The following is a 15171-nucleotide window of genomic DNA, read 5'->3' as shown; positions in this document are numbered from 1 at the left end:
AAGGCTTTGTGATGGATATCAGAAAACATCTAATAAAGGGTGTTTTGCTGAACTTAATTCAGCCAGTGTACCCAGGACACTCACTAAATTTCTGCCAAATAATACATTTGATTGTTGATACATTGCTAATATTACTATCCTAAATTCTTTAAACCTTGCAAAAGGGCCAGGCACAGTGGCTCACACCTGTAATCCCAGCACTTTGGGAGGCCAAGGCAGGCGGGTCACTTGAGGCCAGGAGTTCTGGACCAGTCTGGCCAACATGGTGAAACCCTGTCTCTACTAAAATATATAAAAAATTGGCTGGGAATGGTAGCATGTGCCGTAGCCCCAGCTGCTTGGGAGGCTGAAGCACAAGAATCACTTGGGAGATTCCAGTGAGCCCGGATTGAGCAACGGCACTCCAACCTGGGTGACAGAGGGAGACTCTGTCTCAAAATAAATAAAACAAACAAACAAACCTATCTTGAAAAGGGTTCATCTGTCTCCTAAAACTAAATTGGAAAGCTTAGGATTTTTGTATTCTGCAAGGAAAAACTGCAGCCCCCTCCTTGAACCTAACCTCCCAAAAAGTATATTTTGTTAATGTTTTGAAGTTTTTCCTAAGTTTTTTATGTTTCTCAAGAGATGACACTATCTAAATAATAATGATATGCTTCATTAGGAACAATTTTATAATCATTAAAATCTGGCAATTAAAATCACAAATCTCATAATGAATAATCATGTAGGCAATAATCTGTCACAGCTATTCTGCCAAAATAGCAGTTGATGCTCATTAACTTTTAAGCTTTTACTTTTCCCTGTAGGAATACACTTTATTACTTTTCCAAAAAAAAGACTGCTAATTATAATAAGAATTTTCTTAAGTCCCTTTTTGACATCATTTTTGAAACAGTGATTTAATGCATTTATTATACATCATAGAAATCTATAAGGCCTTCATATTATAAATCTTCCTAACAGTGAATCTGATAGCAAAAGATCTACCAGAGATTGTCTTTAGCAAAGTGAGCCAACGAAGAAGTGAGGAGCTTGATCAGGCCCTTGCCTGATACGTCAGTATCTGCTGTAGTTGAGTATTTGTTATTGTCTTAGTGGCATTAATCCTGAGTAGATTATTTTAATTAACCAGTATGTTCTATAGTGCACTATATATGTGTGTGTTTTGTACAGAAGACACACAAAATTATATTCGAGGCCACTGAAACTTTTATGAGAAAATATTAATTTCCATTAATAATTTTTTTATTAACAAAAGTAAGCATTGTTAATGCTTATGGAAATTAGGAGAATAAAACAATGAGATTTTCCACTTTGCTATCAGTTTCATTCTCAGTTGTCCATTAAATAACCTGAATCTCTAATAAGATAGGGTTACATATGTGTTTCCAACTTTTTACTCTTATAAAAAATGCTTAACTAAAAGGATTAATGTAACAATAAGAGATCTTAACACCCAGATACATAAGACACATAATGAGATTTAGATTCAACGCGACAACAAATTGATAACGATATCCAGGACTTGAACTCAGAGCCAGAACAAATAAACACAATAGAGGTCCCCATTTTAAACACATAAAATATGCATTAGCCACTTTAAACACTCAAAATATTGATCGGCCATTATTGAAACCCATTTTAGGAATGAAGTAATATTCCTTTTTCCCTCTTTTTCTTTTTTTCCCCTTCTTTTTCTCTTTTTCCCTAAAAAAAAAAAAAAAAAAAAAAAATGCTTAACATACACTTACCTTAAAACACTTTGCCCATTATTCCCAAAGGACTTTTTTTTTCTGGAGATGGAGTTTCACTCTTGTCGTCCAGACTGGAGTGCAGTGGTGCAATCTCAGCTCACTGCAACCTCCACCTCCCAGGTTCATGCCTCAACCTCTTGAGTAACTGGGATTACAGATGCCCATCACCATGGCTGGCTAATTTTTGTATTTTTAGTAGAGATGGGGCTTCACCATTTTGGCCAGGCTGGTCTCAAACCCTTGACCTTAAGTGATCTACCTGTCCCAGCCTCCCAAAGTGCTGGGATTACAGGTGTCAGCCGCTGCACCTGGCCAGTGTGCTTTATTTTTTTATTTTTTATTTTTAAAATTTTTTTATTTTTAGAGACGGGGTTTCACCATGTTGGCCAGGCTGGTCTGGAACTCCTGGCCTCAGGTGATCTGCCTGCCTCAGCCTCCCAAAGTGCTGGGATTACAGGCCTGAGCCACCATGCCCAGCCGAGTGTGCTTTATTTTTAAAGTAAAATTGATATTCAAAACTATATCTTGTTTTCATTTAACTCTTTAATAATAATAGGTGAAAATTTTTAAACTGTCATTTAGAATTTTGTGACTTGCCTAGTCCTTATAGTATACCCAGTTTTTGTTTAAGGGTTTTTTTTTTTTTAGTTAATAATAATTTATGAAATAATCAGTATTAGCCCTTATCATATATTAGAAATGTTTTTTTCTCCAGCTTACGAAAAAAATATTTTAATAAAGAAAAATAACTACTTGTATACTTTTAAATTTAAAGAGTGCTATTAGTCTTATGTGAAAACTAACTGTTTCTATTTCTCCTTAGGTCTTCTTTCTACCATTAAGTAATACCATCCTCAGCTGTTTTAAAGATAATTCCATTTTTGCCTGGGAATGTGACACACTTTTTTGCAAATATCAACTGCCAGCTCCACCCGAAAGCTCTAGTATATTATACAAAGTGTTTGCTGTGACCAGGTAATGTGAGTTTTAAGACACTAGGAATATTTAAGAAGTTTAATTTCTAGTAAAAAATTATAAATTTTCGTTTATGTCTTAATATTGTCATATAGCTAGTCATTGTTGAAACTTCCTTAATTTTTCTAATAACTGGTTTTTATCATTGATTTGTTTGAGTAAGAAGCAAAACAAGGTTCACACATTGTATTTTGTTGATATATTTGTCTTCTGTTTTTTCCTTGGAGTTTATTTATTAAATAACTAGTCATTTCTCTAAAGTTTTCTGTAGTCTGGATTTTCCTCTCTGTCTTCACATGGTGTTGTTTAATATGATCCTCTGTTATCTGTATTTTTCCTGTGCACTGGTTATACCTGTATTTCTTAAAAACTGGAGGCTTGATCTGATTTAAGGACAAGAAGGCATTATAGGTGGTTTGTGTACTTTCATCAGGAACATCGTAGAACAGTTTCTTGTTAGATGTCTGTAGCCATTGATGATCATTACCCAGATCCAGTACAGCCTTAGAAGTTAGCAAAATGGGGCTGTTCTAATTCTCTTATTTCTTCTTCGCTTATCAACTAGAAACTTTCCGTAGAAAGAAAAGTCCTCTCATCAACCCTTTGGTCATTTTAATGTACGGTTGTAAAGGAAAGGCAGGATAAATGCTTATTTTTCTCCTCCTTTTTCTTAAACTAGTTTTCAGAGGAATGAATTGGTTTATTGCCATCTTTCAAAGGTGGCCGATGAAGTTTTTTTTATCTTTAATCTTTGTAAACTCATAGGCTTAGAGTAGTTGACGTGCTTTTTGTTTATTTTGTTTGTTTGCTTCTTACAAAGGAAGTTTATTAGAATTTTAAACAATGTATACATGATGGAATCATTCTAACAACACATCTATTTACTGCTTACAATTCCAACCCATTTCAGTTCTCTGATATCTAATGACAAGAGTGAAGGCCTGTTAAAGTTTTTTGCACCAGTAAAACCCACAGCTCAAAATTGTGGGAGTGATTAACTGAGCCAAAGGCCTTCATTCACATGTTTACCACGTTAAAATACCACACAGTGTTTTCTTAAAAGGTTAACCATCTTTGAACCAATTAACATTAGCATTAAGATTTAAATAAACTGTTAGGCACAGGATTAGCTCAGGCATCAAAAAACCCTGTGGTTCCCTAGTCAAGTCAGGCTGACTAGGGAAGTTGGTCAGGCTGGTCTCGAACTCCCAACCTCAAGGTGATCCGCCCGCCTGGGCCTCCCAAAGTACTGGGATTCAGGTGTGAGCCACCGTGCCCGACCAAATCCCCAGATATATTACCTGTCACACTGTTGGCGTGTTTTAATGTATTGCAGTTGTCATTCTTAGAGATGTTCCAGTTCTCTCATCTTTGACTAGTAGGATCCTCTTTGAGTTGGCTTTGGCATCCTTTGAGTACAACTCCAGTTGCCTGTGATAGCTTTCGTGCTTTCTGGTATGACAAGATGTTCCAAGCTTATCTTGTACAATTCCTGCCCTAACTCTGGAATTAGCCATTTCTCTGAAGAGTCTAGGTTCTTTTTGTGGGAAATGGTATTTCAAGACCCTAATCTGGATGCTAGGGGTTCTCGTTTGTACTGGGCTGATCATTGTTTCTAGCCTTGTTAGGGGAGCTACGAAATGGATGTTAATTCCTCTCTTCTCTCACCTTGTTCTTCTGTCATCAGTAAATCCCATCAACTCAACCAAACCATCGAATTGGTCATTTTGTTTTTATTCTGTGGTTATTACCCTAATCCAAGCTACCCTAGCCTCTTTTAGACTGCTATAATAGCCTTTTCATTTGTTCTCCCTGTTTTCAATCTCATTTCCTATAGTCATTCTCTGCACAGCAGATAAAGTGGTTTTTGTAAATCAGTAAGTCAGATCATGTCACTTTCCTATTTAACTGCCTTCATCACTTAGAGTAAAATCCAACCTGAAACTCCTAATTTCCCCTGAGGCCTTCTGTCATCTGGCCTAGGCCTTCCTCACTTCGTCTCCTTTCCTTCCTCTTGGTCTGCTCTAGCCACATTGTAGTATGGCAGTGCATTTCATATAGCAGTGCACTTGAGTAACCTCGTAACTGGCTATTCCAGCCAGTTTGGAACACTGATCAGGATAAAATCCTTCCTCCAGATCATCCCATGACTGGCCTATTTGTGTCATTCAAGTAGCCGATCGGACCCTTTCCCAGCTTTCATCACCTTTTTTATAGTTCTGTATAGAACTTATCACCAGCTCTGATCAAGTTCATCTATTTGTTTCTTTGCCTTCCTCTAGACTGAAAATCCTGTAAGAGCAGGATTACTTGATTTGTGCAGTCGTAACTGACTGTGTCTCTGGCTTCTGGAACCCTAGCTGGCTTATAGCAGATACTTAAAACATAATCATAGTATTATCACACTTTTTAAAAGTTGGTAAGTCCTTTACAAGTTTTTGTTGAATGAATGAGCAATGACCTTGCAAGTCAAAACAACTTATTCTTTTTGTACTTTATTAAGGTAGCTTTCTTTGAGCAGGAAGAAAGTTTGGGCTGTTTTGTTTTTTCATATAGTCATCTACCATCAATTCTGTATAACTGTATGTGAAATATAGAAAGTTGGAATAGTAATAAGTGACTTTGATATTATACTATAAAATGGAAGTGTTAGGTAGAAAACCTACAATCAGGTCATTAAACAAATGTTTGTTAAACTGGTGCCTTACAGCACAGTAGGCAAAAAATATATACTATAAATCCGAGCTGTCCATGCAGTTGTTTAAATTAATACAAATTAAATAAAATTTAAAAATAATGTCCTCATTAGCATTAGCCACATTTCAGGTGCTCAGTAATCACGTGTGACTAGTGTGACCATATTGGATAGCATAGATACAGCACATTTCTGTCATCACAGAAAGTTCTTTTGTACAGTGCTGCTATAAACAGTTGAACCTGTTTTACTTCTTTGTTACCTAGAGATGGCCGAATCCTGGCTGCTGGAGGCAAGTCAAATCATCTTCATTTGTGGTGTTTAGAAGCTAGACAGCTCTTTAGAATTATCCAGATGCCCACTAAAGTTCGAGCCGTTCGCCATCTAGAATTTCTTCCTGATAGTTTTGATGCTGGTTCTAATCAGGTTAGTAACATAAATGTAGGGCACTGTACTTTTAAAGAAAGAAGGAATCCATCTCTGAACTATATTAACGCTTAATTATTTAACTTACACCCTGGCTGTTACGAGAATTTGAAATTATAAATATGTTACTTTTGTGAAGAGTCTAGAATTTTAAAAAAATTTCAAAATCTTGTATTCTTTATTGACAGTTTGCCCTTTTTATAAAATCAACATACTGTAAATCTATGTTGTGCTTTATGGTTTGCAGTGAGCTGTATTTAGCATGTTATTTTTCATTTGCTCCTTAATTCTTTGAGCATAGGCAGGAAAGGTATTCTCCCCATTTTACAGATTATAACACTAATACCTAGAAACATGGACTTACCAACATTCCTGTTAATTGTAAGGATTAAAGATTGGACTAGACCTAAAAGTTTTTCATTGTGTTGTTCTTCTGTTTGCCCTAACTGGTTGCTCACTCCTGTGAACATGATTTTGTTGGTATCTTTCCCTAGTTTACAGAGCACTTCTTCCCCCAGCCCCCTCCACTTTATTCCTTTTTAAGAGCTGAGTTCTGTCAAACCTTAACTTCCTTATTTCAAATAGACTGTCATAGATTTTGTATTTTAAGAGATTAGATATATGTTTTATGTATGTATGTATACATATGCATGTATGTATGTATCATGTCTATTTTACTTATGTTTTTGATTAGGTTATATATTCACATGGTTGAAAACATGAAATGGCATACAGTGAGAAGTCTGTCATGCCTTTCTACCATTTGTCTAGTTGTTCACCCCCCTCCCCATATACACTGTTGTTGTATATAGTGTTATGTTCTTCCCATTATTTTATACAGCCTTGTACCTTTTATTCTTTGTTTTTTTTATTGTTGTTTTGAGATGGAGTCTAGCTCTGTGTCCCAGCTTGGAGTGCAGTGGTGCAATCTCGGCTCACTGCATCCTCCGCCTCCCAGACTCAGGCGATTCTCCTCAGTCTCCCGAGTAGCTGGGACTACAGGCATGCACCACCATGCTTGGCTAATTTTTGTATGTTTAGTAAAGAGGGAATTTAACCATATTGGCCAGGCTGGTCTCGAACTCCTGACCTCAAGTGATTCACCCATCTCAGCCTTCCAAAGTGCTGGGATTATAGATATGAGCCATTGCGCACAGTCTGCCTTTTATTCTTAAGTTGGAAACTGTTTTATAACAATGCAGAACTTCTTTCTTTTTTACAGCTGCATAGTGTTGCAGTTTATTTTTTTAAACAGTCTCCTATTGGCACTTAACCTCTTTTTAGTCCTTTTCTATTACAAATACTGCTGCACTGAATAACTTTTCACAAGTGTCATTTCACACATCCTTTTTATAGGATAAAATCCCAGAGTTGAAATAGTGGCTTAGAGGTTATGTGCATCTGTAATTTGGGTAGATCTTGCCCAGATGACTTCCAGAGGAGTTGTATCAACTGCTGATGAGGGACTTCGCTTTCTGCAAGCCAACCAACAGAAGAACTTTATAGTTACCTCCAAACTGCCTTCTGCAGTCTTTCGTATGATAAGTGACATCAGCATTTCAAGCAATCACATGGTGGCATCGCTTACCAGCCACTGGCACTGGGAAGAGAACCTGCACTTAGACGAGGCAGCACGGGGGTTTACTTGCTTAAACTTTTTAATTATGTGTTTCTGATTTTTTAAATAATGAGTTAAAATTTAAACTATTTTTCCCCCTTAAAAGACTAGCTTCCCTCCTACACCTGCATCTCACAGCCTCTCCATTCTCCAAATGTTAGTTAAAATATTTGCTGAAAACAGGCAGACAGTGGGGAGCCTCAGTGGGTGCCACAGGTTTGTGTGAGGGCAGCAGGACTGATGTTAGCTCCGACTAGCTATGGAAAGGGTACAGGAAGGCAAACCCTCCACCCTCCTTGTTTCTGGTAGCCCTTGTGGTGAAAGTTAGGAACTGACTTAGTCTGTTTTGTGGTACTGTACTGGAATACCACAGACTGGGTAAGTTATAAGCAATATAAGTTTATTTCTCACAGTTCTGGAGGCTGGGAAGTCCAAGATCTAGAGGCTGGCATCTTTTGAAGGCCTTTGTTCTCTGTCATAATATAGTAGAAGGCATCATATGGGTGAGAGAGGGAGGGAGGAATGAGAGGAGACAAGAGGAACCCAAACTCATCCTTTTACACCAAACCCACTCCCACAATAATACTATTAATCCTTTCATGAGGGCAGAGCCCTGATGCCCTGATCACCTCTTATTAGGCCCTGTCTGTCAGCACTGTTGCATTGGGGATTACGTTTCTAATATTTGCTGTTGGAGAGACACATTAAAATTATGGCATTGTCTAATCCTCTCTGTCCTCCATATATGTCGTCAGTGGGCATGATCTACCTGTGGGAAAGGAAGATTCTTTGGGTACCTTTCCATAGTCCACCATGATGAGTTCCTTGCTGATTCTGGTTAGAGTCAGAGCATAATCAACATGTGCCATAAGTTGTGATTTTAAAATATATAATATCAGGCCGGGCACAGTGACTCACACCTGTAATCCCAACACTTTGTGAGGCTGAGATGGGCAGACCACCTGACTTCAGGAGTTTGAGAGCAGCAGCCTGGCCAACCTGGTGAAACCCCATCTCTACTAAAAATACAAAAGTTAGCCAGGTATGGTGATGCACACTTGTAATTCCAGCTACTCGGGAGGCTGAGGCTGGAGAATCACTTGAACCCAGGAGGTGGAGGTCGCAGTGAGTGGAGATCATGCCATTGCACTCCAGCCTGGGCAACAAGAGTGAAACTCCATCTCAAAAATGATAATAATAATAAAATAAAATATATAACATCTTACTGAGAATAGAATTTTCCCTAGGTGTCCCCCTCAAAATACACACACACACACACACACACACAAACATCGCCTACATATAAAGACATGTGTATATAGTTTAACTTTCAGACATTTGACTATCACATGTTTTTCGGAATTTATGGATCTTTTTCCCTACTCTTAGGTTCTTGGAGTACTAAGTCAAGATGGTATTATGAGATTTATCAATACACAGACTTGTAAACTGCTCTTTGAGATTGGGAGCCTTGATGAAGGAATTAGCTCAGCAGTGATTAGCCCACATGGACGGTACATTGCATCTATTGTGGAAAATGGAAGTCTAAACATATACTCAGTTCAGGCTTTAACACAAGAAATAAATAAGGTATGTATGATCAAGTAATCAACATCAGCTTTGTAAAAACACTTAAATATTGTATCATCGAGAATAAAATCCTGATGCTGCTATTTCTAACTTAGCTGGAACTTACCCTTTTTCTGGATGTATTTTGTTGCTCTGACTTCCAAAGCCACATTTCTGGCCTTGATTTGTCACATATGCTCCATTCTTAAATTGCTGCCGTTCTGGAGGACATCTCTGTTTGATGTCTCTCTCTCATTTAAGGTGTTACTTGTTATCTCCTTCCCATGAGTTCTTCAATCCTGGTTTCTTCATTTTTGTCTCATGTTTTCTTCCCGACTCTTAGGCTAGAAACCTTGAAGCTCTGTGACTTCCCATCCCTTTATTTCCTAAAACCAGTCAATACTAAGTCATGTAACTTCTTAAATTTGAGGTATCTATAAATGTGCTACCTATTCTTCACCTTCATAATTGCTATCCTTGTATTGGTCTTCATTAACTACTCTAGACTAACAGTAATTTAAAGAAATATCTTAAATTTAGGCCAGGCATGGTGGCTCATGCCTGCAATCCCCGCATTTTGGGAGGCTGAGGCAGGTGGATCACCTGAGGTCATGAGTTGGAGACCAGCCTGACCAACATGGAGAAACCCTGTCTTTACTAAAAATACAGAATTAGCTGGGCATGGTAGGTACTATACTTGGGAGGCTGAGGAAGGAGAATTGCTTGAACCCAGGAGGCAGAGGTAGTGGTGAGCTGAGACCAAGCCATTGCACTCCAGCCTGGGCTGCAAGAGCAAAACTCTGCCTCAGAAAGAAAGAGAGAGAGAGAGGGAAGGAGGGAGGAAGGAAGGGAGTGAGGGAGGGAAGGAAAGGAAAGAAAAAGAAAGACCTTAAACTTGAAGGAAGGAAGGGAGGGAGGGAAGGAGGGAGGGAGGGAAAGAAAGGAGAGGAGAAGAGGGGAGGGGAGGGAGGAAAGATCTTAAACTTGGCCCTCAGTGCCTGCCGTGCCCATCCTTTCATATTCTAAAACAATTAATTATCATTTCTTAACTAATGTCACTTCAGTGCTTCCTTCCTGTGTTTGTTGAATTAAGTCCAGGCCCTTCTGCCTGGCTCTCAGTGTTCTCTCTCATCTTGTCTACCTATCTAACTTACTTCCTCCAACTTACAACTTCCCTCATTATCCCCCATAGACACCATCCTTATTTCTGCGTCTATAATCCACACCATTCATTTCACTAAAATGCACACCTCACTCCTCTTCTCTGCTTATCTAAAATTGCCCCAGCTAACAAGTCATATTGTCCATGTGTCTTCCAGTCTGGAACAGCACCACAGTGACCCTCACAGAGACTTTGATGATCACCTAGTGTCGCCCTTTTATTTTACACAGGAAGAAGTTCATTCTCAAACTTAATCACGTAGCTAGTAACTAGCAGTTCTGGGTGTTCCAATTCTTCCAAGGTCACATGAGATTGGGCGCATTTGAAGTAGCATGGCCGTGGTGTTCTGATTCCTAATACCTTCTTTTTTTTATATACCACCTTGAGGGATCTGTGGGGATCGCTCCCGTGTGAGGCCCCTAGGAAATGGGCCTCTCCATACGGTGAGCTTGAGCCCAGACACCGATCCCCGGTTGGGGGAGTAGAGCTGAGGGATAGCAGGAACCGAGAGAGGGACTATGCTATTCAAAATAATTAACAGACATTACTTTATGGATATGAGGACTTGGGAAGCATTGTGTCCACTTTCCGCTCCTTATGGTTAATTGTCTCATTGTGTTCATTTTGGACCCTTGTTACATTCGTTGTAAAATATTAACTTAAGTATATACTGGGTGTAACTTACTTACCTTGACTTATTGGGCGTAACCTACTTACTGGGCATAAGTTACTTACTAGGTGTAACTTACTTACTGGGCGTAACTTACTTAGTGGGCTTAACTTGCTTACCTTGTGACTTGACTTAAGTATTCTGATCTGATGTAAACAACATTAAGCAGAAAACTATATAATGGAACCTATTGCAAAAAAAAATTGCTGCATGAACATAGCTCATGTGGCCCTCCAGACCTGGCTCTTTTCTTTCTCCTTTCTTTCTGTGCACGCTGTCTTCCAGGTTTGGGACCCTCTCGCTGGACGAGATTCCCGGGCTCGCGTTCAGTTCACAACACTGCCTCCTTTTTGTTTTCTTTATCTTTTAAAAAAATTATACAAGTAGTTAGTGTCTCATTGCAGAAAAAAAAAGGAATATACAGAATAGCAAATAGGCAAATACAAATCACTGAAAGCCTCACCACACCATTCTCAGATGGTTCTGATTTATACTTTCCCAATTTCTTTTCTATGTGTGTAAATATACAGTCACTCCTCATTATTTGTGCATTCTATACATGAGAATTCTCCTACCCACTAAAATATATTTGCAACTTCAAGATTAATACTGCAGTGCATTCGTGGTCATTCAGGGACATGCACAGAGCACTGAAAAATTTGAGTCACCTGATACCCTTTCTCCCTGCTGAAGTCAAACGAGGCAACACTCCATGTTCTTATTTCAGCTCTCATAGTTTAAATAAGTACCCTATTTGTCGTCTACTTAATGCCTTTTTATTTTTATTTTTTGCATTTTGAAGCTTCTTGTTAAGATTTTACTGTTTAAAGAGGTCCCCAAGCATAGCGCTGAAGCACTATTTATTGTTTCTAAACACAGGAGGCTGTGGCGTACCTTACAGAGAAAATACGTGTGTTAGGTAAACTCATTCAGGAATGAATTGTAGTGCTGTTAGCTGTGAGTTCAGTGATAACAAATCAACGATATGAGTTAAATAAGATGTCTGTAAACAGAAACACATAGAACAAGGTTATTCATTGAATGGTTGATGAGGCTCTCAGGAGCTGGACTCCATGTTTCCCCAGGAGCAGTGTTTCAGTATTCACTAATTGAGTGTTCTTGGGGACTTTACAGAACCACTGCAGATAGAATTCACTGTATATATATGTTTGTGTGTGCGTGCAAGTACACATGCGTCTGTGTGTGTGTGTGCATACATTTTCTCTAAACATGCAGGATTATACTCTGCTGCTCTTTTGTTCTTTATATCATTATATATTACTATATATATTTACATTATAATATGTGCTATATATTAATAAAGTTTTTTAAATGTATTAATATCTGCTCTTACTGAGAGAGTTTTCAGCCTCTTTGAATAGTCAGTTTTACAGTACTAGCTAAACTTTCTTCATAGAGGCAGGCAGAGATCTGAGAAAAACTATGGTAAGAGTGAGTCATTTAGTTCCTTTCTGCTTGTTATCCGTTGAGCAAATTGAGATCACATGAATAGAAAAGCTAGCTTAGAAGTAGAATGATCTTATTTTTTGGACACATTACCAATACCATCTGTCTTTTGGCTGTTTCGGCCTGCATTAATCTTCAGCTCTCTATTCTCTATAAATCTAACTCACCTTCGTCCCATTCTTACCAGTTTTACTTTCTTGTCATCGGAGAATTTCTGGTATTGTGGTAATAGAGTAAATGAATTCTTATGTGTTGAAGGTTTAACAGTACAAAGGTATGTCAAATCAGGTCATTCTCAGGTTCTTTTTGGGAAGTTATACTTATGGTAGAGGATAAGGCTCAAACGGGAAATTGTGACATTAGATGGAAATTTTAATTAAAATTTAGAAGAATGGATTGAAGTCATAAAATAGTTTAAGGATATTAAAGATGGGTAATATTCATAAGTCAGACCACTATTAATCTCATCCCATAGATGAAGTAAAGACTTGAATCATAAACTATAAATGGTCATAGTGCTTGAATTGTATTTAGAACTTAGAAAGCCTGAGTTACCTTATTTGCTCACTTCTTTTGAAGAACGAAGATCTTTTGATTTCAAAGAAAATTATTTATGGAGAAAATGTTCTAGGGAGTAATGTTACTTTAAGTAGATTGATGTTGTTCAGGTTTTTCTCCCTGTTTGATGGGCCCCATAAAGATGAAGGTACAGATTCTAAGTCACATTGTCCAAACTGTTTAAGCTGTTGATACAATAAGGAAATAATACAGATCGCTAAGCAGATTAAAACATTCAACCAAGGGATAGAGAGGCAGAGGTTTCATGCTTCTAGAAGAAAGTCACTTGACAGTTTCCTCTTAGCTCAGAGAATATTAGGGTACTTTTGCCAGAATTCTAGAGGGCCGTACCTCTCTAACTGTGCCTTTTTTTGCTGTGGATAATAATCACATACTAACTTTATCATGTATGTGTAAACATGGTTTGGTATTAAATGATTTAAGATCGGCTTTCAAGGAATAATTATATTTATTTCTGTTGTTAATCATGTATATTATGTTCTTCAAAGGAATTCGGCAGAAATTTGCTTTGATTTTTTAGTCAAAGCAAATGTTCCTAGACATTTTACTTAGGTTTTTTGCCTGAAGAATAATTCTGCATATTAAGACATGTTATTAAAGCAAATTTTGAAAGTCATATATTAACAGGTCTCTCTTCCAAGGATATCCATTAGAATATGTATATTTATTTTTCCATTTAGCCACCTCCGCCTTTAGTGAAAGTTATTGAAGATTTGCCTAAGAATAAACTGAGTTCCAGTGATCTTAAGATGAAAGTAACATCAGGAAGAGTACAGCAGCCAGCAAAGTCTAGGGAAAGCAAAATACAAACTAGAATATTAAAACAAGACGTGACTGGTAATTTTGAGAGTAAAAAGGTAAGAATATTTGGTAATTAAATTTTATTTGTTGTGACTCTGCTATAGACAAGTCTTGTGATTTCCAAGTCATCACCACTCTTCCCTCTCTTGGGAATTAAAGAAAGAGAATAAATGAAGAGAATAAAGTTGTAAATGAAATTATGCACAGGCTGGTCTTACTCCTGTCCTCGAGTGGTCTTCTCACCTCAGCCTCCCAAAGTGCTGTGATTACGAGCATGAGGTGCCACACTCAGCCATATTACTTTGAGAAAGAAAGGAAATAATGGCTATTAATAGAGAAGTTACATTATTTTCAAGGGATTTTAAAACTTTTTAATGACAAATATATACACACATATATACAAAGTACACATTAAGTATACACATCACTCAGCAAACTTTCACAAACTGCACATGCCATGTTACCAGCACCTGGATCAAAAACTGGGGCATTACCATCAGCTTCCTGCTCCATTCCACACTCGCTCTCTCCCTTACCCCGATAATAACTATTCTACTGATACGCTGTAGATTAGTTTAGTAAATACTGTCAGTTTTCCTAAGTGGTTGATTGAAAAGTTGTTGATTTACATTCCTACCAGCAGTATTTCAGAGTTCTAGTTGCTCCATATTCTCACTAATAATACCTGATACTTTTCACATTGATTTTAGTACAGTGTCCTTCCTGATCCATGGTTTCATTTTCCATTGTTTTGGTTACACGTAGTCAACTGTACTCCAAGTACATTAAAAGGAATATTTCAGAAATAAGCAATTCATAGGTTTTAAATTGTACACCATTCTGAGTAGCATGATGAAGTCTCATGCCATCTTGCTCTGTTCCACCTGGCACATGAATCATCATTTTATGGGGCATAGTCACTCAGTAGCCTCTTGCTTATCAGGTCTGTCACAGTATCACAGTGCTTGTGTTCATTCAAGTAACACTTATTTTACTTAGAATCTTCTCCAGAGCACAAAAGTACCGATATTCACATATTGTCAGAATTGTTCTATGTTAGTATCAGTTATGATTGTTAATCTCTTACTGTGCCTAATTTATAAATTAAACTTTATTACAAGTATGTATATATGGGGAAAAACATAAATATATTTAGGGTTCAATATTACCTCTAATGTAAACATTAGAGACCTGGTGCCCAAGATTTTTACTAGAGGCTGGGTTCTGTAGGTACCCTGCTCCATATATATATATATATATATATATATATATAAATAAACCGTTTTCCTCACTTTTGTGTTAATTATGCCCTTGATTTTCTTTGTAGTTTTATAACCTCTTCATGTAACTCTAAACAAAATGTTATTTCTTTAAAGAAAAAACTGAATAGCAGACACAAGCCTAGCCTAGTTGTGTAAAGACTGGGCAATTTTGTTTCTATTTGATGAGTGC

General features: G+C 37.6%; 1 protein-coding gene across 27 annotated transcripts in view; it reads left to right on the top strand.

Moving 5' to 3' along the window:
- Positions 1 to 15171, top strand: part of TBC1D31 (TBC1 domain family member 31) — a 73721-nt gene that overhangs the window by 21698 nt on the left and 36852 nt on the right. For 19 of the 27 annotated variants that reach the window (XM_078353248.1, XM_035277543.3, XM_035277542.3 and 16 more), the window contains 4 exons: positions 2581 to 2732; positions 5694 to 5853; positions 8861 to 9061; positions 13599 to 13775. In XM_078353248.1, coding sequence (XP_078209374.1) covers positions 5782 to 5853; positions 8861 to 9061; positions 13599 to 13775 — 450 coding nt within the window. In that variant the 5' untranslated portion in view covers positions 2581 to 2732; positions 5694 to 5781. The remainder of the gene's footprint in view (positions 1 to 2580; positions 2733 to 5693; positions 5854 to 8860; positions 9062 to 13598; positions 13776 to 15171) is intronic. The other 8 variants (XM_078353256.1, XM_078353254.1, XM_078353253.1 and 5 more) reach the window with 2 other exon arrangements.

Source organism: Callithrix jacchus, chromosome 16 (genome assembly GCF_049354715.1).
Source record: "Callithrix jacchus isolate 240 chromosome 16, calJac240_pri, whole genome shotgun sequence".
In the NCBI taxonomy this organism is placed as follows: domain Eukaryota; kingdom Metazoa; phylum Chordata; class Mammalia; order Primates; family Cebidae; genus Callithrix; species Callithrix jacchus.
The sequence above is the reverse complement of the archived record's forward strand: the minus strand, read 5'-3'. Positions and strand labels throughout refer to the sequence as shown.